This window comes from Dermacentor albipictus, chromosome 1 (assembly GCF_038994185.2).
Source record: "Dermacentor albipictus isolate Rhodes 1998 colony chromosome 1, USDA_Dalb.pri_finalv2, whole genome shotgun sequence".
NCBI classification, from domain to species: Eukaryota; Metazoa; Arthropoda; class Arachnida; order Ixodida; family Ixodidae; genus Dermacentor; species Dermacentor albipictus.
In genome coordinates this window covers 158,959,411-158,987,127 of record NC_091821.1, presented here as the reverse complement: position 1 = coordinate 158,987,127, position 27,717 = coordinate 158,959,411, and the positions used below count along the sequence as shown (strand labels likewise).

The following is a 27,717-nucleotide window of genomic DNA, read 5'->3' as shown; positions in this document are numbered from 1 at the left end:
ATATCTCTGGCGCGCGCAACGCTATCGGTGATATTCGTCCGTTTCTCAGCCAGCTGAGTCGGGCTGAGTCACTTGCGTTTCACGAGATAGCGATAACGTGGCCTAGAACGTGCGCGCATCACCACTGGTAGGTCGCGTATGTTGTCTCAAGAAAGAAAACAAGCGCGTTGGCGCCAACATGCGATGACTCATTCCATTTTCCAGGGACACGCATCCTAGCTATTGAAGCAGACGACGGCTTGTACGCAGCAGACGACGGAAGCGAGAAGCGTTTTCGACGGAATAATCATACGCTTTGAGATAGCTGCTTTATTTTTACCGCGGAGGAAAACTGTTCTACTTTACCGATAACGCTACATTCAGTGCCTTCATTTCAGTTTCTTAGGCAAAACGTCAAGTTGGCGTCACGTTACGTAAGCAAAACCGGGCCACCAGCGCCATTTTGTTTGCGTCGCGCCTACGTCACGCATCGAAGAAAATGGCGGAATGTCCAGAATAGCGCCCTTGCTACGTTAGCACGGGAGCTCCCGAATAGGTAAATGTGAAAATGGCGAATTCGAGTTTCTCGCAATCGCTGCACCGATTTCGATTTGGTAAGTTTGTCGCATTAAATAAAATGTAAAATCTAGTAAGTGCTGGAAGCAGATGTTCATTTTATGCCGTCAGTATCTTTAGAAAAGGTATCAAAAATTTCGAAGAATCAAGTTTACAACTCTGCGACATAAGGAATAAGCAATAAGGAACAATATAACAATCTTGTAAGCTGCACCTAATAACACATCTAAAGCGGACAAAATAGATTCAGTATATGTTGCTGTGAAAGATACCGCTAATTAGCGAATGTGATTTTTATAAAACCCTTGCAAACGTGACAAGTTCAAGTGGACTGCAAACTTATTCCTATAGCAAATTTGTCCGTTTAAGTGCTCCAATATAGGTAGACACTTGTAGGGTTTTGGACCGCTTGGCCCTCCTTTCCTTGTGGAATTCGGGGTGCATGTTTTTAGGGAGCGGATTAATATTGAGATGGCGCCTCTGATCGTGAATAATGTCTATTTTAATGCTTTGCATCGACTCGTAGTTGATGCCGAGATTCTGGAGGATGTTTCGCCCGGCGGCACTCTGAGCTAGCCTTTCGTATTGAGATACAAGGTGCGCTTCTATAAGTTCATCGAGGGTGTTGTGCACACCTAGGGCTAGCAATTTAACGTCGGCCGCTCTTATAGGTAGCCCAAGAGCCTGTGATAATTCCCTCTATTTTCTCTCTCTCAGCCGCTTTGAGGCAGAGGTACGGGGTGATGTAGGTGATGCGGCTGAGAACGAAGGCTTGTACCAACCTTATGAGGTTGGCTTCTTTCATGCCAGAGACACTCTGGCATGAAAGACACTTTGGCAATTCTTGAAATGAGTCGCATCGTCTGCTGAACGCATGCTTCAAGTTTATTGTGTTGCCGTTGCGCCCGTGAGCTTGCATGAAGAGGCCTAGTACACTGATGGTGGTCACCACCGGGATCGCGTCTCCTCCGGCTCGCACAGTGATTTCTGGGGGTGGCGCAGTGTCGGATTTGCGGTTTGTAGGGGCTCCGAGTAGGAAGAGTTCTGATTTTTGCGGGGAGCAGGCGAGGCCTTTGTCGGTATCGTACTTTTCAACCGTGTCTACAGCTTGTTGCAGCGTGGTTTCTATATCCCCATCGCTACCTTTAACCACCCACAGCGTGATGTCGTCGGCATACAGACTGTGGTGTAGATCTGGAATCTGATTAAGTTGTTCCGGTAATCGGATCATCGCTAAATTAAAGAGGAAGGGGGATAAGACTGATCCCTGCGGTGTGCCACGACTTCCAAGAGGGATCTTGTCCGAGTGTAGTTCTCCTATTCTTAGTTCCGCTGTGCGGTGGTTGAGGAAATCTTCGATGTAGTTGTAGGTCCTCTGGCCCACACCTAGGTACTGCAGATTCTCTAGTATAGCCTGATGCGCTACGTTGTCAAAGGCCTTAGTAAGATCAAGGCCCAGGACAGTCCGGGTATCATTCTTGGGTATGTGGTCCAGAACTTGATGCTTAAGCTGAAGCATGATGTCTTGCGTGGAAAGTTTTGGACGAAAGCCAATTATGGAGTTCGGGAATAAGTTGTTGTCCTCCGCAAAATTGTGGAGGCGGTTAAGTATAACGTGCTCCATGAGTTCTCCTACGCATGAGGTCAGAGAGATCGGGCGTAAGTTCTAGAGCTGTAGTCGCTTACCATGATTCGGTATGAATATTATTTGTGCATGTTTCCATTGCGAGGGGATAGAACCTGTTTCCCAACAGCGGTTGAAGTACTCTGTTAGGGCAGTGATAGATACGTCGTCTAGATTTCGGAGGGTCTTTTTTGTTATGCCATCGGGGCCTGGTGCAGATTTAGTTCGGAGTTTCAGCAAGACGGCTCGTACTTCAGCCTCTAGGATGGGTGCGTCTAGGTTAAGATTCTCCGGACCAGTGTATGGCTTCTGGGGGATTTGTGCATTTGTGCCTATGTCGGGTTTTGAGCTCTGTTAGGAGCTCGTCGTTCGTGCCCTGGTATTGGTGAGTGATCCTACTGAGGCATTTCCTCTGCTCGGATTTACTCTTATCCGGGTCCATAATATATCGGAGGAGATTCCACGTTTTGGCTAGACCGAGTTGTCCCTGCATGCTGTCGCATACCTTTTCCCATTGGTTTTTGGTTAATTGGTTAGCGTATTCCTCGATTTCTATGTTCATTTGCGCGATGCGCAAGCGGAGTGTACGGTTTAGTTTATTCTTCTTCCAGCGGGTTTACATGCTCTTTTTGGCTTCCCACAAGTGTAGGAGGCGGCTATCTACCTCGACCAGACCATCGTCTTCAGGGAATTCCCTCGTGGCGCGTTTCACGCAATCTCTGAGATCCCCGATCCAGGCCTCGTGATCGTTCATATGCTCGGTGGCGGTTGTCTCCCGAATCTGGCGAAGGGGTCCCATTCCGTGAGCGAAACTCGTTTGCCCTTCTTGCGGGGTGGACCCGCCTGAATGTGGATTTCTATGATATAATGATTGCTACCGAGGCTTTCCCCGGTATTAGCCCAATCATAGTTGCCTATGTTTTTGATGAAAGTTAGGTCGGGAGTGGCGTCAACACTGACGGGTGGGTGTCTGGGGTTCTGTGATGATAGTCAGTCCCTGTTGGGCTTCTAGCCAAAGATTACGACCTTTGACTACCTCTGTGCGGTATCCCCATGCAGTGTGGGGAGCGTTAAAGTCACCTAATAATAATATGGCCTTTTGTTGAGAGATTCTGAGAGCCTTCCTGAATAGAGTTCCGAACTTGTGACGTCGGCACTTTGGGCTACTATAGACGTTAAGAATGAATTCACTTTCATCCTCCTTACGTTTAGGGATGAGTTCAATAAAGACGTGGTCTATGTTGACTTCTTCAATATCATGTTTAATGGCTGTTAGATTTCTGTGAACTAGAATAGCTGTGGTGAAATCCGACCCAGAAGCATTATAGGATTTGTACCCTGCCAATTTTGCGTGGCCTCCAGTCTCCTGAAGGGCAATGATATCCGGGGCCGCCTTACCCCCAAGGAACTGCTGAAGGTTTCCCCGTTTGCGGCGAAACCCACGGCAGTTCCGCTGCCAGATATTGTAGTTAGGAGTGCGAGCCATTTTGAGGTGGCGGTGGTTCAGCGATCGGTTTGGAGATTTCGGATAGGGACGGACGGTCATAGGGTTTGAATGCCACGCCCTTAAGGGAGCCGGAGGCCGTGGATGTAAATCTCGACTCCCAGCGAAGTACTTTGGCTTCGGTCGCGGCTACCCGAGACTCTAGGTTGGTGGTTCTCGTTTTCAGAGCGTCTAGACGTGCGCTTATTAATTGCAAGTGGGCACCATTCTCCCGATGTTGCTGAAGCATCTGGTTGGCAAGTTCAGTAATCATATGTTCTAGTTTCTCGAATCTTGGGGATATGTCTGAAGAGTTGTCTGTATGATCTTCTGCCTTAAGTTTCTGTGGTGGTGCTGTGGTGTTGTGCGAGGGATTAGATGGTGGGGTTGGGCGCGGCGTCTGACTGCGCTCCTGTTGTCTTTCTTGTAGTCGGGTGATTTCTGCACGCTGCTTAGTGATTTCGGTTCTCTGTTGTTCTATTAACTGCCTCATTTGTTGGAGTTCTGCCTCGAGAGCCTGCATCTTAGGATACTGAGCATTGGGAGAAGAGACGATGTTAGCCCAGCTCACCTGTGGACCGCTGTTAGTCGGGGTCGTTCGTCTCCCGGAACTCGACCGTTTCCGCGATGTCCCGTCGGAGTCGGTGGCACTCGGAGTTAAACCTAGTCTCTGGTAAGATCGAGATCGGCTTCTACTGCTCGATCCTCCGGGAAAAAAGCTTGCACTGGTTGCTTGGCTGTTCTGCGTCGATCGGCGTTCTCGCGATCTACTTTGCCTGCCCTCGTTGGGGTGGTTCTGTTCGTCCACCGAGTTTCTGCCACTGTCGTTGCCGGATGATACACACTTCACGTGGTACACTTCTAACATTGCCTAGCTGTTGTTGCAAATAATTGGGCAGAACAAATGCGTCTAGATGAAATGTATGATATGCTACTCTATCCCCAAAGCGCACATGAATATGTATAGCACCCATGTTAACTATAGCTTTTGAATGTGTGTGTATATATATATAGGCATTTATTTTAAAGAGCAATAGAATGAATGATTCAGTCTCATAACATGGGAGTGCACAACGGTGAAAAGGGTAAGAAATTAACTTGCGATACTAGTTTTTTACTAGTTGACTGAACACCTAGAAAGCGCAATTGTAATGCAGCTTAATGTGCAGATTTAGTTAGAAGCGAGAAACGTTCAAAAAAGGCACTGGTGTAGAGGTTGAACCAGCACCATGACAAAAAGCCGATTGTGACAACTTGAGAAAAACTGGCCAGGCGGAAACCCGAGTCACTGCGCACAATCTTCTGCAACTAAAATATATAATTGGACTCGCCTATCCATCTACCCGAAACTAGCGCTCGCACTAATATTGTGCAGCTGCTCAGCGTAGGCGCACGTTTTCTGTTACCCGCCGTGGTAGCTTAAGTGTAGTGGCTATATATTGTCATGTGGTAGTGACGCTCAAGAACACAGTAGCAAAACTGTGAATGGTGAAACTATGGGCCGAACCTCTGCCCAGAGAAACAAGCTACACCCAAAGCATAGATAGCGGCGATGGTCGAAAATCTGAACTGCGGGTCAAGCGCATCCGCTTCCATACACAAGTCATCGAATGTTCCAGAGTAATTGCTGGTGCCCGGCGTATCTTCCAGAAAGTACGACACAATTCGTGCCATGCATATAGTCAGATTACACAAGCTTCGATGATGACAGTGGATAGAATTCATTGGTAACATTCAAGGAACTTTAAACACATGCTAGCATGTCCTGCGCTGAGTGATAACATTTGTTAAACGGTGAAAAGGGGTAAGCTGAGAAAGATAAACAAACGCACGTGTCAATATCATTACGCTGCGGAGCTCAAGGTCGCGGGTACGACACGCTCGCGCACTTGGATTGAGGCGGACGTTACGAACCCCAGGTGGTCAAAATTATCCCGGAGTCTCCACCTACAGTCTGAATCATCATTAGATTGTGCTTTTGGCACGCAAAACAATTTATTTTTAAAGTTTTTTTTTCTGTTTTCACAATTAACGTGGTGAAATGCCTTGAGTCTTCTATGTATGCTTGCTTCAGTCAAGCGCTATTGTTTGTTTCATGTTCTTTTTTTGTGAAATATGTATAGATGCTACGATTTTAAATATAGTACAACGACACATGTGCGGCTAACGGAAATAGGTACCTTTCAGGATGGTAAAATTACAGCCAGAAAGAAAGGCAGTGCATGTACACGTTATTTAAGTGTAAGCTGTATGGCCAATTCGGGCACTGTATAGCTAACCGTATAAAGCAGAGGAATGCACCGAAATGTCTATTTCACACCTATATCTAGATAAAGATCACCACAGATACCTTCTAGACATTTTTATGAAATGTTTTTTAACTATCTAAGCAAGATGTAAACTGAGAACAGGTTAACAAGACGTCTTCTAAATGTCTTTCACAGGATGTCCTCTGGACATACATGAAAATACATTTTGTAGCCATCTTGAATAGTTGTAGACGTTTCAGTCCATTTTGGCTGATCCAAGATGGCAAGAAAACGTCGTCCTCAGTGAGTTTATGGCTTATGTACCGCAACAATAAGTCATATATTTTGCGCGCCTTTTGTTTTTTTACCGCTGCGTGATCGGTACTTCCCGGCCATGAATGGCATACACGTCATCAGCATACTAGATCTGGCATGCGGATGCTGTGCATGTCTAAACATGAGGTACAGGTGTGCGATTTGGCATAATAGAGGGTAAAAAAATCAAACCCAAACTCACTCAAAACCTATAGAAGACAAAAAGAAAACGCTTCCAGTTAAGGGTGAGCAAAAACAAATAACACAAATTAGATCAAATTGCAGACGGCAAAAGTAAACAAAACGAAAAAAGATATCACTTGCGAAGCATGCGCCGATGTGGTGCAAGGAAGTGAAGCAAGCATGTCAAGTTTATATTGTGCGTGGTCAAGGCGAGCACCCGAATATGTTTCGACATTAGATAAAATTGTGGAAGTACGTTCCACTCTGTGATAATCCCGCGCAAGTAATCAAGCACATTCAAAACAAATTATAAAGAATGAAGAACCTTCAGAAAACAGTGTAAACAAATTACAGCACACATCTGATGAAATGGGAAGAGGTTCGTGAATATGAAAAATTCTAGGAAAAAAAGACAAATACAAGGCCACTGAGCGTGCATCCCTGATGTGATGCAATTGGCGAAATGCAATTACTTGCATCTTCTCATTTTAAAATGTTCTACTTTTTCTTTCTCTGCTTGTGCTTTTATTATTGTGACTTCGTGAAAAACCGGAGACGTAGAAGAGGTGGTAAACCCACCCGCGCCAAGCAGACGACAGCAAAGAGCACAGCAGTAGGATAGTCATTAGGACTGCTCGCAGCCCCCTCTGTGCTTTTATTCAGGAAGTGCCCAGCCTGCTGCTCCATACAGCGCAGTGCGCGGGCGGCAGATAGACAATATTCTAGGGACCATATTACGAGTTATTATTGTCGGTGTCTGTACAAAGCAAGCAGACTTTTCTGATAGAAAAATTACGTTTTAAGAATTTCCAGACGTTTCCTGAATGAACTGCCGCCAAGAAAATGGGACTGCTTAAATATGCCCCTAGCGAGTCTTGAGGCAAAGAACTCCAGGCTTTATTTAGGGTATTCATACGGGAAGTGCCATCTAGTTTTGAGTAAGCAAACAAGTCAGTGGAAAGTGGCTGTAAGCTTTTCTGGCCCCATCCCTGGCCGCAGGACAATTCGGGTGTCCGTGCAAATGTGAGACAGTTATGATGCCCACAGCCTTCCCGCCCACTAAACAGCAAATAAATGGCCACTTCAAAAAATTTGAGGCTTCACAAATCCAGATCAGTGTTGCTTCCTGCAAACCAATATGACTGATGCATATGTAAAAAAAAAATAATGTTGATGGAACAGCAAATTTTTAATCAAGCACCACTCGAATACCTTTTACAAGCAACAGAATACCTAATTCATTTCTCAGACAGCACAGTGTTTTATGTTGAGACAAAAGAAACCTACATGAACTGCAGTAGAGCTGGCCATTTGCTGCTGTTTACTGCACATCTCTGGTTTTGGGTGAAAACAAAACAGTAGCTGATAGCAGAACTTTGCTTAGAGAGAGAACGAGCTAGTCCAAGTGAAATGAACATAATTATTTTGCATTTAAGTTTGATTTTATTTGTTGCTCCAATAAGAAAATTAAGATATATACCAGGAATATGCTCAGCTGCCAGAGATAGTCCAAATCTAGCACTATGGACAATATATATTAATGAGATGAAAATAATGGTGTCTAGTGCATTCATTTGAACCGCCTGTACAAACCAATTCAGGTAATCAAATGGCACAACAACAAAGCACCAGCCATACTTTACATGATGTAACCATTACATGTATTGATGAAATATGCAATTTAAAAGGTACATAAGCAATCAAGCATTGCCTAGCTGGCCGCACTAGCCATACACAATGTAAATTTCAGAGGAATCAATGTAATGATGAGATAAATGAATAAACATGCTTAACTCTGCATTCATCTGTAGAAACATAAGCCAATGCAGGCAGGCCCAGCAACTGGGACACCCACTAACATTAGCCACATACACTTGTGATGTGTTGATGTTCTCGGCCTATTGGCACGAAGCAATATACCCGTGGATATAATTATAGCCACAGTAAAAAAACTTTGCAAAAGTAGCAGTTGCAGCACAGCAAGTTGTTGAATGAAAAATATCAGAAGTTTCATGCCAGTATCACTGGTCGGTCATTTGACAACTTATTGTGCAGAAACTTGCAGCCACTTGCTTGAAGCATTACAACTGCTATGGCAAATTTACCCAAAGGTAAAGTGCTTGAAGCAGCTGGCCCCAGATCAAAATATGAAACAGTCTGTTAGGGAGCCATTAACATTTCTGACATCAACCAAGACAAGCATTACTGCTTACCACTAGCCAACATGCCAGTGAACTGAAAACTACATTATGAACAAAAGCTGGAAGTCAGGAAAAATTCATCGAGCAGACATAAAGGACTCGAGGAAGGGCAGCGAGAAATACATTTCTGGTAAAGACAATTCACGCAACCCCACACCACACAGAGATAAAGAAAAAGAATGCACGCGGATTGGAACCAGTACTACCAGAAATAGCATTGGTGAGTCATGCTTACAAAATTGTTTCCCCTTAGCTGGTTACTGGAATTGTAATGGCTCTTCTATATGAAATGATGCAATTGCGCCAGAAGAAAGAAACACAGTTCATTTAACCCTACACTAACTACTGGCAGAAATAAATATTTAGGACTTTGCCAAATGCACAAATTAACCTAAAGACATCTTTTACCTACTTGCCATGAATTATCAAAACCAACTGTTGAGAAAAATGTGCACAAATGACCGAGGAAAATCACATGTAAATTCCCAGAAGTAACAAGTGAGGACAAAATAATTTTAAGTGATGAATAGGCTTGCACAAATTGTTCAGCAAGTAGACATGCGAATACGCAGAAAAGTTTCAAGGCAAAGAAAACACTACACATACCAGGAAAAGCACAAAGAATGAGAATCCACTCACTGGAATCATGCATAAACAATAATTATAGTTTAGAAAATTTATGAACTGCAATAATGAACATTCAAATAAAACAAACATCTTAAACGAGAAATTTCAAAATTAAGAATAAAAGTAAGAAATACTGTGCTGACTTAGCCCAAAAAACAAATACTTCAGAACAGACTGGTAAGATTGAATGATATTTTCACACAATATGTGCATTAGAATTATGGTGGTAGGAAACAAAAGAATGCAACACACAATGTTTCTGCAACCACACACAATTAGTGGACCTGGAAAGCCCTCTCACAAGTGTGGATATACACAAAGAATAAAAATTTAATATTAAAGGAATACTGACACAACATTCCTTTTCTGCTTATTTAGTTAACTAGAAACTAATTCTGTAACGGAAGTACAAAGCTTTAATTCCTCAAACATGCAACAAACTATATTTATACAATCTTTTGATGCAATGAATTCAAAACATAGCCCAAATAGAGCGATGCTGTGTGTTTTGACCAGAACATCCAACAGGTCATGGAAATTGGGGGTTGTGGTTGCACGGTATCACCCAAGTGCAGGTCGACCCAGTGGAATGGTCAAAGGCGCACTGTGATCATGTTGCCGAAAGGTCAGCACAATAAGTGGGAAAAATTCTGCTTGTTATAAGAGAAGCCACAGCACAGAAGCAGTGTAGAATGCCAAGTGCAGAATAAAAGAGGCGTGAGTGGCCAAAGTGGCAAGCCAAGCGTTAAGTGACAAGGCGATTGTGTGGCTTGTGGCCACTGCACCTGGCCCACCAAGCTGCCTGATCTGAGTACCAGTCATTTGTAATATGACCTGAACACTACCTCTAATTTTCGTGATGTAAAAGATGTGCTTGCTAACACACCCTATGCCATGAAGCCACATTGCTTTTGGCGGGTTTTAAACGAACGCATTAAGATATAATAATTGATTTGTTGAATGTTCATAGAATTCATGCACTACACTGCCACTATGGTGTCGGTAGCTATCTCACTAAGCAAAAAAGCAAAAGCAAATTTTTTGTGTCAGTACCCCTTTAAGCAAACGCAATCTGTGCAAAGAAACTGCTGTCAAAAATGGTTGTGCAGCCTTTTAGAGGAGTGCAGCAATAATGTCATCTGCAATGCCACTGTCCCGAATTTCAGTATGCATGCGCTCAGAACGTTCCCGCTCTGCTTCAGGATCTAAAGGAGTGGAGGAAAACTCTTGTCGGTGTGCCTCGAACTCGGCCCTGGTATGAATCACCGCTCGCAGCAGGACTTCTTCTGCTTTGTCCATGTTAATGCCACGTGTTAGGCTCAGAGCCTTCATCACAGCCTGTGTCGCAAATGTAAGAAAAACATCAGCACTTAGCACACACATCAGTAATAAGGCATTCAGCAAATACAATGTGCACTGTTAAGAAGGGAGCCTAAACCACTGGCTTCATTAGACTCGCATTTTTTCACACACCTCTATTTCACACAGCAACAACATATGGTGGAATGTCTCCAGAATATAGCAGTGTGAACATTATGCATTGAAGGTAAAAACTGTCTCTCGAAAGGTGGTAGGTGGCACATCCTTTCAAAAAAGGCCAAGCACTTGGAAAACATTATTTTGTATGAACCAGGTAATGCTAGCGCCATCACTAAAAGTGGCAATAAATAGATTGCAGTGTCCCTTGATCCCCATGAGGGCCAAGAGTTGTGCAAAGCTGGACTATCTTGAGCCCCTAGATTATGCTGGATAGCCACTCCCTGTGCACCCAGCAGCCACTCATGTTAACCACTGTCAGCAGCATACTAGGTTTATAAACGTTCTTTTTTCTTTCTTGACTTTGAGCAGCACTCAATCTCTCACTTCGAGTATATATCCCCAATTTGTATGCTTACATCTAATTGGAATTGCTCAAGATGCGGTGCGAGCTGAGCACACGTTAGTGCATGGTGACAGCATCTGTGAGCCTTTCATATTTACATGCGAAGGGTTGATCATAATGCCAAGCTTTCATAAAATAGCTACAATGTTCATTATGCATGCAGATTGTGATGTTTCAATATGAAAGCTCAACCTCATCTGGATGAATTCCTTGAGAAATACTATATGAAGCAAGTACCAATGATTCAAAGAAAGTTACTGTATGTGCTTAAGAGGAAGCTTTAGCTCGGGCCCAACTCCGACGCGGCCTATTCAAATACATGTAAAATGCAAAAATGTTTTTCTGAGATAACCCCTTGACCGATTTTAATGAAATTTCTTGCATTTGAGAGAGAAAGTTAAATTTTAGTGACTGTTGGAAGCGGAATTTCGATTTAGGGCTTGAATTTTGTTAAAAAGATGTTCAAGTATCCGACCATTCGAAAAAAATAGAAGCACGTTTACAAATTCATAGCTCTGCATCAAGAACAGATATTGCGATTCTGAAAACGGCATCCATTAGATCATTCAAAGCAGACAAATTTGATATGTCATTTACATCTTACATGAATTTGTTACGTTGGTTACAAGAGTTCTGCAAAAGCTGTATTGCCATATTACTAAATTTTTTTATATTAATGTGTAACATATCAATTTTGTCCGCTTTAGAGGTACTATGAGATGCAATTCACAGAATTGTATTATCATTTTTCATGGTTGAGTTACAGAGTTGTAAACTTCATAGTTTCGTTTCGTGAAAATTTTCAATTTTTGCCAATTTTTAATAAAAATTTACGACCTAACTCAAAAATTCGAAATGAACAGTCACTAAATTTTAAGTTTTTATTTTAAATGCAACAAACCTCGTCAAATTTGGTGCAGTGGTTGCCGAGAAAAACGAATTCTCCTTTTACATGTATTTAGATAGGAGCACCCGAGCTAAAGCTTCCTCTTAATAAACAAAACTGCCTCAAGAATTCACGTTACGAGAGTATGCACTAAAGAACAAAGTACTCATGTAGACTGAAGCTGCATGCCTTATTCATTCACATCACAAAAAAATAAGTTCTGGTGGGCACATTGTCTTATGCAACTGGCCTGCTTAGATCAAAAGACAGAAAAACTTTTTTTGCAGCCAGTGCAGCTGAGGATGCAAGATAAAGTTCCTGTGCGGCACTGTAAAAAATGAACCTCTTTCCCAGCGGTTATGACAATTCAGAATGCTACACCAGTCCCAGAGTAGTGAGTGCACCGTACAACAGCAAGGAAACACTTGCAACCACTGGCACTGAGGCAGAAGCTGACGATGTCAATTGGGCATGACTGGCTGCATTATGTGGAGGGTTGGTGTTGCTTCCAATGTGCCTACTTCCCTGCAGTGCAGTACAGCCCATTTTGACTGTGCGATGGCACTCTGCAAATGGCTGGGCAAGTAGCACATGGAACACAGTTGCACAACTCTGGCTCCCTACAGGAGCCATGTACAAGAACACTAATAGCATTTTTGATAACCCGCACTGGTGTGCAGTGGGTGTGCCTCCTCATCCTTGACAAACCGCACCAGTGCACGCCAGCAGTCCTTGATTAAAGAGCTGCACTCTCATGGGACAACTTTTGCGTGCCCCTTCGCGCACCAAGATAATCAACGGTGCACTAGCACGCAACCTCAAAAGATATTGCAGTTTAATTGTGAAAGTGCATGAACTGTGAATAGCAGGCAGCCAAGACCTGTGGAGATGGTGATGGCCAAAAGGTGTGCGCTGCTTGCCGTAACCGTAGATGAATTTTTTGTGTGTGAAATTGTAGTGGTGCTAGGTGTCGAGACTTACATGGAGCGATTTCTCCTTGGGGTTGCCCCCACTTCGTGTGGGTTTCGGGGAACTTCCAAGGCACTTTGATCAAGGACACTATAACAAATCTTACCACTGAATGCCACATGGTGAAAAAATTTGTGCTCCAGGAGGCCAATCATTCAGGCTAGAAAAGTATGGCAACTTGCAGACAATACTGGCTGCACATTTTAAAACTTAAAAGGCTCATATACTTGGAAAAAGCTAGGAAGCATTGCAAGGAATATCAAAGTTCTATACACCTACCTCAGGGCACCACACCTCGATGACATAAGATGCAATGTCAAAAGTAGGGCCTAAGTCTGAATTAGCCTTCAGGAGCTCAAAGCAGAACTCGTAAATCTCTTCTTGCTGAAAATAAAAAGCGTGACATACTGCACATCAGCTACTGATACTGTGCATTTTAAGCAACTTGAACCAAATGTAAAACTGTTAATTCACATATGCTTAAGACCAGTGGCATATGTTCACTGTTGTCTTGAGCAAAAGTAGTTTTTGCAGTGCACTTAGTGAATTACTATAAAACGTGCAAATAATGAAGCATTCACCTGATGGCACAATTTTTATCTGAGAGTGAAAATGAAAGTTTATTCCTTTTCGACAAAAAGAAGGCATCAAGCAAAAGGCAAGAAGCCTGACAAGGTCCTAATCACCCATAGAGCAGCTGGCATTGTGCACAAGCACTTTACAACAATTTCACCAGGAATTTTACAAGCACTGTAATATGCATGACGCAGTAAGTCAACAGGCATGAAATTTGTACCAGAAAAAGAATAACTAAACAAGCATACACAACTAATTGCATGAGTGATACAAAGATACATAATTTTTGACAAATATATTAAAAATGTCAGTCATAGAACACAGAACAATATTACAAAGCTGACAGCATGAGTGTAAGAGAAAATCATATTAAAGGTAGTGAAATAAAATATAGTATATTGACCAAATATCTCATTCCATCTGTTACAATAGGCATTTTTTTATACATTTAAAACGTTTTTGAGGAAGGTAATATTCAGTTTAAAAAGGAAATTGATTTATTACTGTGTCAACTTGGTAGCTTAGTGTTTGCTTGCCACAATTGGTGTGCATGGTTAGAAAAAGTTTACATTTCGTGCGCAGAGCATATCGGATGCTGGAATTATCTAGACAAGAAAAGTACAAACGATGACGATGGAATTTAAGTAGACAGAAATTATATACTTGTTTTGTAATGGATGCCATGTTTCTGAAATAGCGGTAATTACTGGACATAGTAGTTCCCCAATACAAGAATACAGTATGATAACCTTGAGTACAGAAGTGCGTAATACAAGGATATCTTTAACTAGGGGGGCAACAAATGAGATTTTATACAACCAACTGTTTTACTTAGATCAGACAATAATTTTGCGGCGTGAAAATTCCAAGAAAGATTCTCATTGAACCAAACACAAAGTTACATTATACAGTCGACTCCCGATAATTAGAAGCCGCTTAATTGGAATTTTCGGTTCATTAGAAGTGAAGTGCTGGTCCCATCAGTATCGCATGTAATCCTATAGAAGAAATCGCTCGATAATTCGAAGTCCTCATCCAGTAATATTGTTTAATTGGAAGTTAATTTTCAGCCGGGATCCTCGAGGCGACCGTCATTCTTTGGTAGAATGTGCAATTTTTCAAGTGTTGCAACAGTTCCGTGCTCCGCGTTGGTGTCATCGCCACCGCAGCCGCCCGCAACGCCATCCTTCTTGGAGCGGCGCGATTATTCATTGCTACAGCTGCCGTGGCCACGCGCGGCTGCCGCGCGTGGCCTCCGATATTAAACGGGCTGAAAAAGAGCTTAACAACGACAGCGTGGTTTGTGAATGGCACTTCGACGAAAGATTCGTCGAAAGGACCTACCGGCACACAGTCAACGGTGAGGTTGTGGAATTGCCGCGCGATCGTCCGCGTCTGAAAGCAGACGCCGTGCCCACTGTGTTCCCTGAGGCACCTAAGTATTTCACGAAGAAAGCTTCGATGAAAAGGAAAGAGAGAAATATATGCGAGCAGCTTGGACCTGCTGCAAAACGGCAAAAGCTGAACGCAATCAATAGGCAAGACGCCCAGCAAGAAGACACCGTAGTGCACAGGCTGCTACGCCAGGGGCCAGATATACCAGATATCATTGCCTCAGATAAACAGCACGCCATGCAACTTGAGCGTGCGTGTCATAATGTCTGCCTACCTGATGCAACATGGAATAAGGTAACGTTTCCAAGTGAACATTACAGTGTGTTTTTCAGAGCCAGTGAGCTCAAGGGCGAGCAGGTTGACCACATCTTGGTGCCGAAGTTAGTGAAATTCAAGTCGGAAAGCAACCAACCGGAATCGTTGTGTTGCTCTGTATTCCTCAGGGGTCAATTGCGCTCACAGTGCACCGTTTCTTCGCCGGAGGAAGCGCAGTCAGTGCTCGACAGCACACATGCACTTATATTGTGTGGAGGCTGCGGCGTGAAACCAGAGAAGCAAGGAAGATACATATCGCTTGCTGGGGGTTACTTTTCCATCAAGTGCACTTACTTATGTGAAAGCAACGGCCCCTGCATTCATTGCAAATACTTGAGAAAACTGCTGCAGAATCAATTTTCAAGAAAGCGACGAAACGGGAGAGAAACAGTTAAAAAAAATAATGAATGAAAATGTTCGGTGCAACAGAGCCCTGACTACAGCATTGCCATTTCTACTCTAAAAATATAAGCTATCCAAGGAAAAGGAAAAGAGAAAATTAAATTTAAATAATTTCAACACTGAACAAAACCTTCGAGAGCAAAAAATAAACACGCGAACCATTGCTTCTTATAGGAGAAAATATTAAGCAGTTTACACTCCAAACAAAGCCCATAAAGAAACAAATACTCAAGACACAGTTTGAGTGCGCTCACGTAAATGGATTAATTCACATGAAGTTGGCGAAACATGTCAAATCTGGTCAATGCTGAGAAACATTTAATTAGAAACTAAACGCCGCTTGCCAGTTGCGTCTATCAAAGATATTGTGGTTTTCGTTTATGTTAAGTAGCACCATTTACAATTTCAAATGCACGCTTTTCAACGAACTAACAAAATGACTAGTTCATGTCCTGTTAACACGAATGCGGCGTGCGTGTTAACACGGATGGCTGCGCACGCGGCCCAACGCGAAACCAGCCAGCGCCGCTGGCACCTGTCGCGCAGCGAGCGCCACCTACTGGGGCTGCCATCTTTCATCACAAATTTGTGCACCCCTCCGCTCCCGCCCGTCACACTACCCCCCCCCCCTCTAGCCACCATACTCGTTATTTTACACCTGTTAATTCGGGACTTCGGATAATTCGAACGGCTCTATTGGTCCCGGCCAAAGTGCATGTTAGTCTATAGGACCAAACCTTCGTTAATTCATCAGAATTCGGCCCTGCACTGCTTAATTTGGACAAATGCTGACGGCTGCCGCTACACGAAAGTGTGGTAAAGCAGTGCTGGCACCACTGGAGTGAAACCGAAACCTGAGAGGCATCGCCATAGTCATCAATTAGTGGGGGCGATCGCAGCATCAGCGAACGTCGGTGTCTCCTTTCTTCGCTTCACTGCGCTTTCGACACCATATTCCTGTGTTGTTGAGTCGGCATGATATCTTCTTGCGGAGTTTTCTCTTTTCATTGTGACCATGTTTTGCATGCCACCACCATCGAGCGCTACAGTGATGGCAACGCCGGCAAAGCGGCAGGAGTACGAAGCCAAGAACTTGGCGACTAAGGTGGAAATTTTGCAGGCTTTGAAGAACGGCAAATCGCGACAGCACATTATGACCAAGTACAACGTGAAAAATTAACAGATTCTTCAAGCCTTCGAAAGCGAGAAGTTTCATGCATCAAGAAAGCAGTTGCGAACCACAGCTCATCCCCAGCTTGAAGAAGCTTTGCTACAGTGGATTACTGACTGTCGCAACGTGCACCTGCCTTTGAGCGGACCTCTCATCATGCCACAAGGTGACAAGTACGCTGCAATGATGAGCACTGAATCGTTCAGAGCTTCAGAAGGGTGGTTCTCGAGGTTTCGGGAGAGATACGAACTCGTCTTCAGAAGCGTGTGTGAGGCGAAAAGGCCAGCGTTGACGAAAGCGTGACTACCCAGTGGAAAAATGTGAAGCTGCTTGAGCACATCGCCGCATATGAACCAAGTGACGCGTTCAATGCATACGAAACTACTCCATTTTTCAGAGCTCTGCCTGACAAGACGGTGACTTTCAAATGGGACCCGTGCATTGGTGGCAAGAAGTGCAAGCAAAGAATAACTGTGCTTCTTGCCGCCAACATGACTGGCACGGAGCGCTCGCCGCTTGTTGTGATCGGGAAGGCACATCAGCCACGTGGTTTTAAAAACATCAATAGCCTTCCTGTCGAGTACAGGGCGAACAGGAAAGCTTGGAAGACTTCGGACATAGGAAGTACCAAAAGCACCTGCTACAGCGAATAATCTTATGCTCAGAAGTTGGAAAGCTGTATTAAGTGGACTTACTCGGTGCAGTGCACATCATCGTCCACATGTAGAAAAATATACCTCCGCAAGTTATTGCCAACTGTTTTTGGCACAGTGGTATTTGTGAGGCCCGAGAATGCGGCAGTAGCCGATGAGGTGTTAGCCGAGTCCACCGATAATGACTGCTCGACCTTCGATGCTGTCCTTCCCACAGATGTGACCCTTCAGGACTAAATCGCTATTGATGATTGTGTTGCCACGACTGATCTCCTGACCGATGAAGAAATTATTAATGATGTCACGGGCACCCAAAAAGACCACGATTCAGACGAAGAGTCCTGCGAGTAGGTGCAGCCGCAACCTCATCTTGCCTCACGAGAAGTCACGGAGGCGCTTTTGATATTGGAGGACGTTTGCCTGAGCACTTCCAACAGTTTGCGGGCTGTTCGCTACTTGGAAGAGTTTAGAAAAATTGTGATGTCAGCCGGAATCTGCGCGAAAAAGCAGAAGACTATTGCAAAATACTTCAGTAAATAAAGGTATGCTTCTCCAACTTGATTTTAATGTTGTTTTTCCTGTTCATTCGTTAACTCGGCATTCTGATAATTCAAACATTCTTCCCGGTCCCGTGAGATATGAATTACCAACCTTTTACTATACAGTACATACATAAGTACATACATACATACGTACGTACATACATACAGCCAAACCTTGATATAATAAAGTTGTACTCGCAGCTAAAATATAGCAAATTTCATCAATTCAAGGTTTTAAAGTTTCAGCAGTAAAAACAACTTTAAATTCCCAGAGCATTCCATGTGGATAGTACCTTGTCAGTGAACACTTCTAAGCAAATCGGAAGGTCAGGCCACAATATCCTTGTTATGAGCGCCAGTGCGTGCGGTGTAGATCGCACTGAGAGCAATGCACTGACGTGACGGTGTCTGAAATTTGCGTATGTTGTGTCACGTGGCGCTGTAAATCCTGGGCACCATGGCTACTGTAGTCATGGCTGTCTGTGCCTAGTGCCCACAGCTGTGGTCAGATGATGCTCCCAAATTCAAAATAAGTGTAAAAGGAAACAAATATTCGTCCTGAGCAGCAACAAAAACAGTCACGGTTTTGCTAGAGAGGCTGAGCCTCAATGGTTATAGCAAAGAGACAACTACACAAAGTAAGGCTAGCAGTTTTATCGGTGTCACGCGCTCAGGCAAACACATGAACAGATATTGCTTAATGACTACGAACTTCCTGTCACAATGTGAGCGAAGCCTTCATACTGTCTCTCAGAAACTTGATATTACGTGACCGTCAACAGTAGACGCGCGGGAAAACAATGCGCATCAAAGCACCAACCGGCTCAGCTCAAGCTTTAAAGCTCCAAAATACGGCACGTGGCCAGCGTGAGAGGAGGAGACCTGCGGGCTGGTGGGAGAAGGAGATAGGCATGCCTTCCCCTCCCCGTGCTTGCTTGATCACATTACCACACGTTCACTCCCTCCTCATCGCCTTTGCGCAGAAGGAATGGTCGGCTCTTGTATTCCTTTGAGTGCTGGGAGCTGCTGCACGTCCCACACCCTGTGGCCCCCTCAAGTTTTTTCCCAACATGATGAATGGCGCACGCTCTTTGAAGGCTTTTTTGCCACTCAAACTTTTCATGCAAAAGGAGGCTTGGAATAAATTTTGCCTTGGCTGATATTCCTTTAGTTCTTTGCTAGATTTACTAGTCATTCAGGCTCAAAGTACATGCTTGAAATGGGTGAAAGCTTCGTTAAATCTAAATTGTCACGAAATTAGTTAAATTGCGAAAAAGAGTACATGGTTTTCAGTGGAACTAAGATCGGAAAATTAAAATAGTTTGCTGACTATTACTCTAGAGGCTACTGGGGTGCTTGATGTCTGTCTTTTCCGACTTCATCACATTGGCTTACTAGCTAATGTAATCTAGTCCAACACTACTAAAATGTGGGTGGACAAGGTGCCTGTACGTGAAACTCTGGACGCATGTCTCTTTCCTTGAACCAAGTCTCTCCTTAATTTCCCGAGGAAGCTGGCTTTGGAGATCGTGTGTTGTTCGTGTGTGTTAAAGAAAGATGCCTACCCAAAAACTAGTTCATTCTAATATACAAATGCAAGCTCCTCTGCGCTTTTCCTCCAGGGCGTGTTATACGATGTTCTATTTGCTTCCAGACAGACTAATAATGTATGGATGGATGGATCACCCTTGCTGCTTGCTCTAAATTTTCGTGCAAGTATGTTGCACATGATATTAAAGGGGCCCTGAACCAGTTTTTATCAAAGTGAAAAAAGGCATCTGAAGTGAAAATAGGCCACTTCAGACATACTTTGCTGCAAAAAGTACACAAACAAACAATCATTAGCGGAGCAGTGGGAGGTACAGCTCGCCAGCTCGGACCTGGGGGTGCAAAGGGCACTCCTCCATTAAGTCCAGCGGGTGGGCAAGGCCAGTGGAACCCTGGACTAAGGGAGCCACCCATTGCTCTTTGATCCCTTTTCACCCACTCCATTTCTTAATAAAGTTTTTACTACTACTACTACTTCAATGCGTTCAGCAGAAGCGGAGTTATTGGCATTCAAACACTCTATTGTGCTCCCGTGGTTCAGGGCGCCTTTAAGGAAATGCACCCATGACAGATATGCTGTTGCGCCTTTTGAGGCGGATTTCTGGAAGAGGTGGAAATTGCTTTCATCGGAAATTGCAGTGTCCCAAATAGCCTGTATAAAGATTAACTTTTTCATTATTGATGCGAAAGCATCAAATGGCCCATTGGGTGAACAGGGTGCCGATTTAGTGAACAGGGTGTGTGGAACAGGAAAACCAGGAATTCTCAGGGATTCTGAATAGTCTGGAAATACTCAATGAATTTGTGCTTCTATCTGGGAAAATTAGCTGCAATCTTATTGAATGGGAATGAAAGTCGTGCTAATGCTGGCTCGAGTAACGGAGAGGAATTGTAACGAATAATCTTTGACGCCATGTGGTCGGCTGGAGGAGTTGTCAGTGTACAACCAACGACTGATTTTCCGGACGCCCGATTTTTGGGACATGCCCGATAATTTGGACGGCTTCATGGCACCACCACATGCCCCAGAGAGTCAATGCATAAGAACATATAAAATTTCAGATGCAAGAACCCACCATCGTCTGATTTTGCGAACTTTTCGCCAGGATCCCAGGTCCAAAACGGCATTCATCAAAGCCACCAACACTGCCATTTTGATTATCTCGCCACCTCTAACTGGCGCTCTTGCACCAGTTTGAGGCGGCGTCGATTACGTCGATTCGCTGGCAGCTGTAGCCACCACCACTACAACGCTAGGCCGAGCTGCTTTGACGTTCGCTATTAAGTTCCTTGTCGTTCAGTGCCGTGTTTTTCATTGAAAAAATTCGCTGCTGTCAGCAATGGCACAAACTCTGCCTTTGCAATCCTCGCGGTTGACTTCAAAACTAGGGAACGCACGGGGCGTTGCATAATGCCAGTTCCCAAAAGTCCGCTTCTCCTAAATACAGCAATGGTACGTGGTGAAGCATATGCGGAGTATTGCGGTGATGCTTAACAAACATGGGAAGGGGGCAACTCTTACGGGACATGGTATGTATTCCTTAATTATACACAAATGCACCCATAGTCTCCTGTCGCAGTATGATCACTGATATGCCTAGTAAGTCTACTGGCAAGCCTTCAGAGCTTTTTTGGATGTGCCTGTCGCGATTTGAGCCCTTAAGGGCAGTAAAAAACATGCATTCATTTTTTCGGAAATTTTTGCGGCCCCTAGGGAGTCCGAAAAATCGGCCGTTGACTGTACAACTGACCAAGAGGATGCTTCAAATGGTCTATGGGGCAAACGCGCGGTGGAAGGAAGACGAGAACAGAAAGGATAGACGCATTGAGGAATGAGCGGGAAAGGAAGTGTATTAGCGCTTCTTTGAAGGAGCTTGAGCTCAAAAAGGAAAGTGACCCTCATCCAAACCAAAATAAAGTCTCTAAAGCAGTGAAGCACAACATTGAGGTGTTGTGCATGGGCTCAGAGTATGTCAGGACAGTTGAGGTTAACTTTCCAGCTGCTGAGCGAGAATCTCATTTGTGACAAAGTACGGGGCTCCTACCAATGAGCTTGCTATCAGTTGATAGAAATAACTCATTTTCAAAAATATTTGCTTCACTATGCATCTATTTTTATTCGTATTTGAAAATGTTTGACTCAATTTGCAACGGGCTTTACCATTCTTTTTTTTTTCACATATATTTTAGTCACTGTGCATTTTACTAATGCTTCCCTTCTGTTTTATTTTTGAATAAAATAAACACTACTCATTATTCAAACTGGATGGAGTGTTTTTTTTTTACCATGCTTACTAGAAAGTGACAGCACCGGGCGACATGGTGTCAGTCCATCTTGACATGTAACAGAGTTCTGTGTCACTCAGGGAAAACCTGGAAAACTCAAGGAATCTGGAAGTGTCAGCTTGGTAGACACCCTAGCGAAAAATCCAGCATGTGTGGCACCAAAACGGCACCTAAATTATCATGAGCTGGGACGCTATGTGACATGCGTGCCTCGACAGAGCAGAGCGGGCGAAAGGGAAAACCCGCTGCTACGCTGGCACACCAGGTGTTGCTTGAGGGCATCGCTGCGACACCATGTCACCCTTGCTCTCTCGGAAGCCTGTGTTATCTGCTCGTTTCTTGTCCGCGCAAGCTCCCGCCTGCATTCTAATTTCGCCTCGGTAATTACTATAAAGAAATTAATGAACAAAAAAAAACAGTATATTCGAAAGGAAAAACGTTGACAGTAGTAAGTTTCCTATGACGCCATGTTTAGAAGCCAAGTGTCTTACCCGCTGGGCTAAACCAGTGCTTTCTAGATAGCAGACCTGTGCACTCTGATTAATGACATCATGCTACTTGGACCGAAATTTCCATCGCCAAGCTCGGCGTGACAAAAGCAGCTTACTCGGGAGCGTCCGCATTAGAATACATGGCAATTGGGCAAGGTAGCATGACGTCACAGATCAAAGTGCACCGCTTTGTGCTATCTAGGCAGCATTGGCCAAGCGTGAACATGCTCGCTTGCCCGTAAGGAGTTCATAACTGGAAGGACCACTCAGCGGCGTGCTTAGGTGCCGTCAGATTTTTTCATTTGAGGAACATGTTTCAATTGTGAAATTGAACTTGACCAGTAGCAAGGTCATGTCTGCTTAGCATAAATTTTAAGGCTAGCAACACTTTCTCACAAGCAAGTGAAAAACAGAAAGAAAACAAAAAGAGGGAGAACCAATGTGAGGATTACTGTGCACTGTGAATGTCACCACATTTTGATTTATGATTGCTTCGGAAGAATTCTACCTCCTTATCAATCAGTGTCACACATGCCTGGCCGACATACTTTTCTTTCGTTTTTACTAATATGGGATGGGGGGGGGCACTTTCTTATATTCTTAATGTTGATGTGCGTATGTGTGGTAAAAATGGGCTAGCAGTCTGCAGCAATGCTTGTGCAACATGTCTAGCTTGAGCCCGGGAATTTTTTTTTTTTAATATGCACTCTTGCATGTGTATTATTCTTTTGCCTTTTGTTTATTTCTTCAAATAAGAGCAGCTGAGCGTCACTGCTCTGTGTTCCTTTTGTTTCTGTCCTTTGTCTGGTCATGCTGTCGGTAACAATGAATCCGCACCAACTTGCTCGACTTTCAGTTTTTATATTCTGCTCAGGATATTCCAAATCTAATAAATATTCACTAAGCGACTCATATTCTAGTGAAATGTTTGTTATTCCCAAATCTTAATTCATTATCTGTTAAAACGTCTGCTGTTTGCTAAAAGGCAATTTGCAGTGGAAGAAGGCTAGTCTTTTAGATTTGGTGGAATATCCACCAAGATGGCAACACTGCCTGTCTTCCCTAAAACTAGTGGCAGGGCACTTTGGCTGCAGACAGCAGCTGCAGTATTTTTATTGGTGACAACTGAAGGTGCCAGAGATTGTGCGTAAAGTTTTTGCTTGAATTTGTGCTGTCCCCACAATGCATCAATTGGCCTGTATGAAGGTGAATGTCAAAATGTCAAAACTTTCTCAGCAAGAATGTCACAATCCGTTTAGAGGATTGCAAGATTTTGAAAATGTTTATTTTAACCTTTTTGTTATGTGTAGCATGGCCCTATAGCACCTTGTTAATCTTGCAGAACCTGGGAAAGCAGTTTGGAACCATGTCAAGCTTGAGGGACATGACCCGCTTTGGGGATTTCTTGGTTTTGGATGCCAACAATGCAGATGTAAGGTTTTGTATTAAGTTGCCTTGTCATCATGATGCAGTGGTATCTGTACTACTCTGGCACTGTCCAACTATGTTCAGGCCTAGTTAACATGCAATTAAGTTGGAATCACCAATCACATCACTTCGTATGGATATTTTATAATATATATCTTGACAATGCGAATGCATGTTTCATACTAAATGGTAATATTTGCTTTCTCTGCAGAAAACTGTAGGGCTTAATGTGTGTCCTTCCAAGCATGCACTTGATACTTTAAAGGTTTGCTCAAAAAAGGAACCTTTCTGCAGGCAAATTTATTGCAGTTATGAAATTTATGCACTGAACCTAAATAGTATTGAGTAGCTTGTGCAGCTATACAGTCGAACCTTGATATAACAAACAGAGATGAATATAACAATGAGGTTCTGCATTTTCCCATTGAAATCAAGCATGCAATGAGAATATGCTTATTATGAAGATACATTTGTGTCAGATGCAATGTTGTAATACTGAGATTCAACTATATCAAAAATGTCAGGTTTAATTCTTAGTGGCCCCTGTTACTGAAGCTGTGTTCAGTGTAAGATTGGATATTCCAAGCTTTTTTTATCATTCATTAAGGTCAAATGATGCTGGATAACTATAGTTAAACACTATGGTTAGGGCAAAACAACTATGAAGGGTGGGTGCATAGTGGACACTTATACTGACTGTGAAGCTGACTCAGCCAGAAATACCTAGCCATTCCTGCAACCTTTGTTCCAAATGACTGCACGCATGCTCCTGTGCCAGTGGTGCCGATTACTTAGCAAGGCATGTAGAACACTTAATTGTTTACATGATAACTTGCACTGATGTGTGTAATGGTGCTTTGTTTTTCCACTGCCTCTGCATTTAGGTATTTGGTCTGTTTATGTAAAATGAGATTTGGTTTTTTGGTGTTTCCCCCCCGCTGGCATCACGTAAGTGCATCGTTGAACAACCAGAAAAAATCAGTTGCGAAGCCTTGCCACTCTTGTACTGGTGTAGGCAGAGCTATAAGGTTGCTCTTATTGGATTTCTTTAACCATACAGAAATCATTGATGCCCTATTCAGTGAAAGCTGAGGAACTGATATTTATTGCAAAATTTTCTTCGAATATAATTAGAAACTCATAAAATTAGAGTAAGATGAAAAACAAATAGTCCTCATATTCAAATAAGTACATCAAGTTACATGTATCGTCGGTCCTGAATATATTAAACCTAGATAAATATACATCAATATTGGCTATAACAAACACTCATCCCCTTCGAAATCCTATACAAACGTATAGTGCTGTACAGTCAACGACTAATTTTTCAGACTCCCTAGGGGGTGCAAACATCCAAGAAATTGGGTGGAAATCTGGAAAATATTAATGCGTGCCTTTTACTGCCCTTAAAGGGACACTAAAGGTTACTATTAAGTGAACGTGGACTGTTGAAATACCATCCCAGAAACCTCGAAACGCTTGTTTCGTGCCAAGGAGAGACTTATTCTAAGAGAAAACGCATTCTGAAGCGGTCGCGTACCTCTAGCGCAGTTCAAATCGCCCGCCCTCCAATCGAGGAGTACTGACATCATGGTCTCATAGTTACGTTGCGCCATCGGTCAGTAGAACGGCGTCCGCAGACGGCGCTACGGCTTTTCTGCGCAAAACGCAAAGGCGCGGCCAGAAACAGCGGGATTATGGTGGCTAGCGGAAGAGGAAATGCGCGACCATAAGCTGGTACTTTATTCTATGACGCAAACTTCGACGCTCGTCGCAATGGACCCTGACAACGACAAACTGGCTCGCGATGCTGGGCTCAACTTCAGCGATTTGAGCACTGACGAGCGCGACCTGCTGCTGAGGGCTCGCGCTGCCGGCGTCGTTGCGTACTACGACGGCGGCCTCGACATCAGCTCTCCAGAGCGGGAAAGCAACAAGGGCTTCCCACGACATCACAAGGACGTGGCATTCTCACTGCTTGTTCGAAATGAAAGTTTCGCGAGCCAGCAGAACCCTCACAGCACGACCGGATAACGAAACTACTGAAACTCCAAAGCGTGCATGGCGCAGAGTCGAGCGTGCAGAGTTGAGCGAAAACGAAACCTTTCGACCACCCAAACTACTGAAGGGTCACGTCAAAATGTTATTTTTTCTTAGAATCAAATAGACGTAGACAAGTAGCATTTTCGTCCGTCTTATAATCGAATGAAATGATATTTTTAATATGAGTAGTTGAGTATTAGTAACACAAATTATGAGGAGTGCTTTCGTCATCGGGCTAGTACCGGAATGTCGCTGGGGGGTCTCAAATCGTGTCATGCATTTACCTCAATTTCTCGGTTACTAAAGCTCTGTTCACGATTAGATTGACGCCTTAGACGTTCTAGAACATTGCTCTACCACTTTAACTTGACTTTCTGGTAACCTTTAGTGTCCCTTTAAGGGCTCAAATCACCACAGGCCCATTCAAGATAGCTCTAAAGGCCTGCCAGTGCACTTATCAGGTGGATTGGAGCTCATACTGTGACAAGAGACAGAAGGTGCACGTGTGTGTAACTGTGATGTGTGGTGCGCGACATGGTGCGGTGATCGGGATGGTCAGGAGCAGACGACAAGGAGTGCACGCGCAAAGGCAAATTTCATACTGGAAGGAGAAAAACGACAACGCCGAAGAGCGTCCGGCACGTGAACGCGCGGCGCAAGAAAAACAACTAAAAGAAGAAAAGCGAACCAATTAGCAAAGACCACGGGGCGTCAGGCAGCCAATCGGAGAATGCCTAATCGGCCAGAGAGAAGAAAAAGCGTGGTGCGCTGGCAGAAGGAGAGACGCAAGGGAGATGCAGAGGAGACACCAGGAGAGGTCCAGGAAGCGACGCCAGGAGGAGGTCAACCACCGGAGCGGGCGTTGAAGACGGGCCGTCGGGTTCCGGACCCGAGCCACCAGGAATTCACCCGACCGGGGCCTCCTGCCAGCTCGTTCCTGTGCGTCACCCTCTACCCGAGCGTGCTGTCCGCTCCTCAAGGCCGGTGAGCTTCTGTGCCTGTGGGCAAGACGAGAACAGTCGGGCTACGGGCCTGAGTTCTACGCATGCTGCCCGGCCAGAACGCCGCCCCCGTCGGTCGTGCCGCCTGCTGCCCGAGGCCGGCGTTCGAGCTTCTGTGCCCATGGGCAGGACAAGAGCAGTCGGGCTACGGGCCCGAGCTCTACACCCAGCTGCCCGGCCAGAACGCCGCCGCCGTCTGTTCGTGCCACCAAGACGCCTGCTTTACCTCTCCAAGCCAGAGCTGGCCAGCTCCAGTCACCCAGTCAATTGACTTACACCACGACCTTTGGCGAGACCGGCGCCACTCCTTTCGTCAGCATGTCGCCGTGTCGAGACTGTTGTGTGTCCCTGCCGCCGTGGCAAGCCCGGACTTGCGCACTAGTTAGCTCCATACTAGCCCCAAGTGTGTTTCTTTCTGCGATGATGTCTATTTGAGTGTTTCTTTTATGTTTTCTATTTTCTTCTATTTCTTTTAAGCCTTTTTAGTTCCATTAAAAGTTTGTGTGTGTGTTCGAAAAGAACGGCTTTGTCCTCAATTGGGTTCTCGGAGGCTCCGCCCAAGAGAACCATTAAAACATTTGAGTACACGAACCTTTGCCCCATATTTGGGCATCACAGTAACTAAGGGATACATACTGTGTCCCGTGACAGTGGGCCCTTTCTACTCATGGTATGCTTCACCTTAGTACACTGCCTATGCTTGTTGCCCAAAACTGCTGCACTGCAGCAAAGCTCACTTTCAGGAACAGGCATTATTCAACGCTTGACCTTTGCCGTGCTTTCCCCACTTCTAAGTCATTGGCAAGGAGGACAAAGGTGCAGCCAGCGCCATTACTGACAGCAGCGAATGCTTTCACTGAAAAACACGGCACTGAATAGCAGAAAAGTTGGC

The 27,717-nt window shown here is 44.3% G+C and overlaps 1 protein-coding gene and 1 long non-coding RNA gene across 4 annotated transcripts in view; one reads left to right on the top strand and one right to left on the bottom strand.

The window, feature by feature from the left end:
* Positions 1-521: 521 nt before the first annotated feature.
* On the top strand, positions 522-27,324 carry LOC135910908 (uncharacterized). The gene is made up of 3 exons (XR_010567160.1): positions 522-593; positions 23,696-23,785; positions 25,194-27,324. It is a non-coding gene; the product is annotated as an uncharacterized lncRNA (long non-coding RNA).
* LOC135910658 (PWWP domain-containing DNA repair factor 3B-like) overlaps positions 7,580-27,717 on the bottom strand; it is a 92,139-nt gene continuing 72,001 nt past the window's right edge. For all 3 annotated transcript variants that reach the window (XM_065442693.1, XM_065442708.1, XM_065442700.1), the window contains exons 11-12: positions 13,254-13,358; positions 7,580-10,575 (exon numbers count right to left, since the gene is read on the bottom strand). In XM_065442693.1, the coding sequence (XP_065298765.1) occupies positions 10,351-10,575; positions 13,254-13,358 (330 nt within the window). In that variant the 3' untranslated portion in view covers positions 7,580-10,350. The remainder of the gene's footprint in view (positions 10,576-13,253; positions 13,359-27,717) is intronic.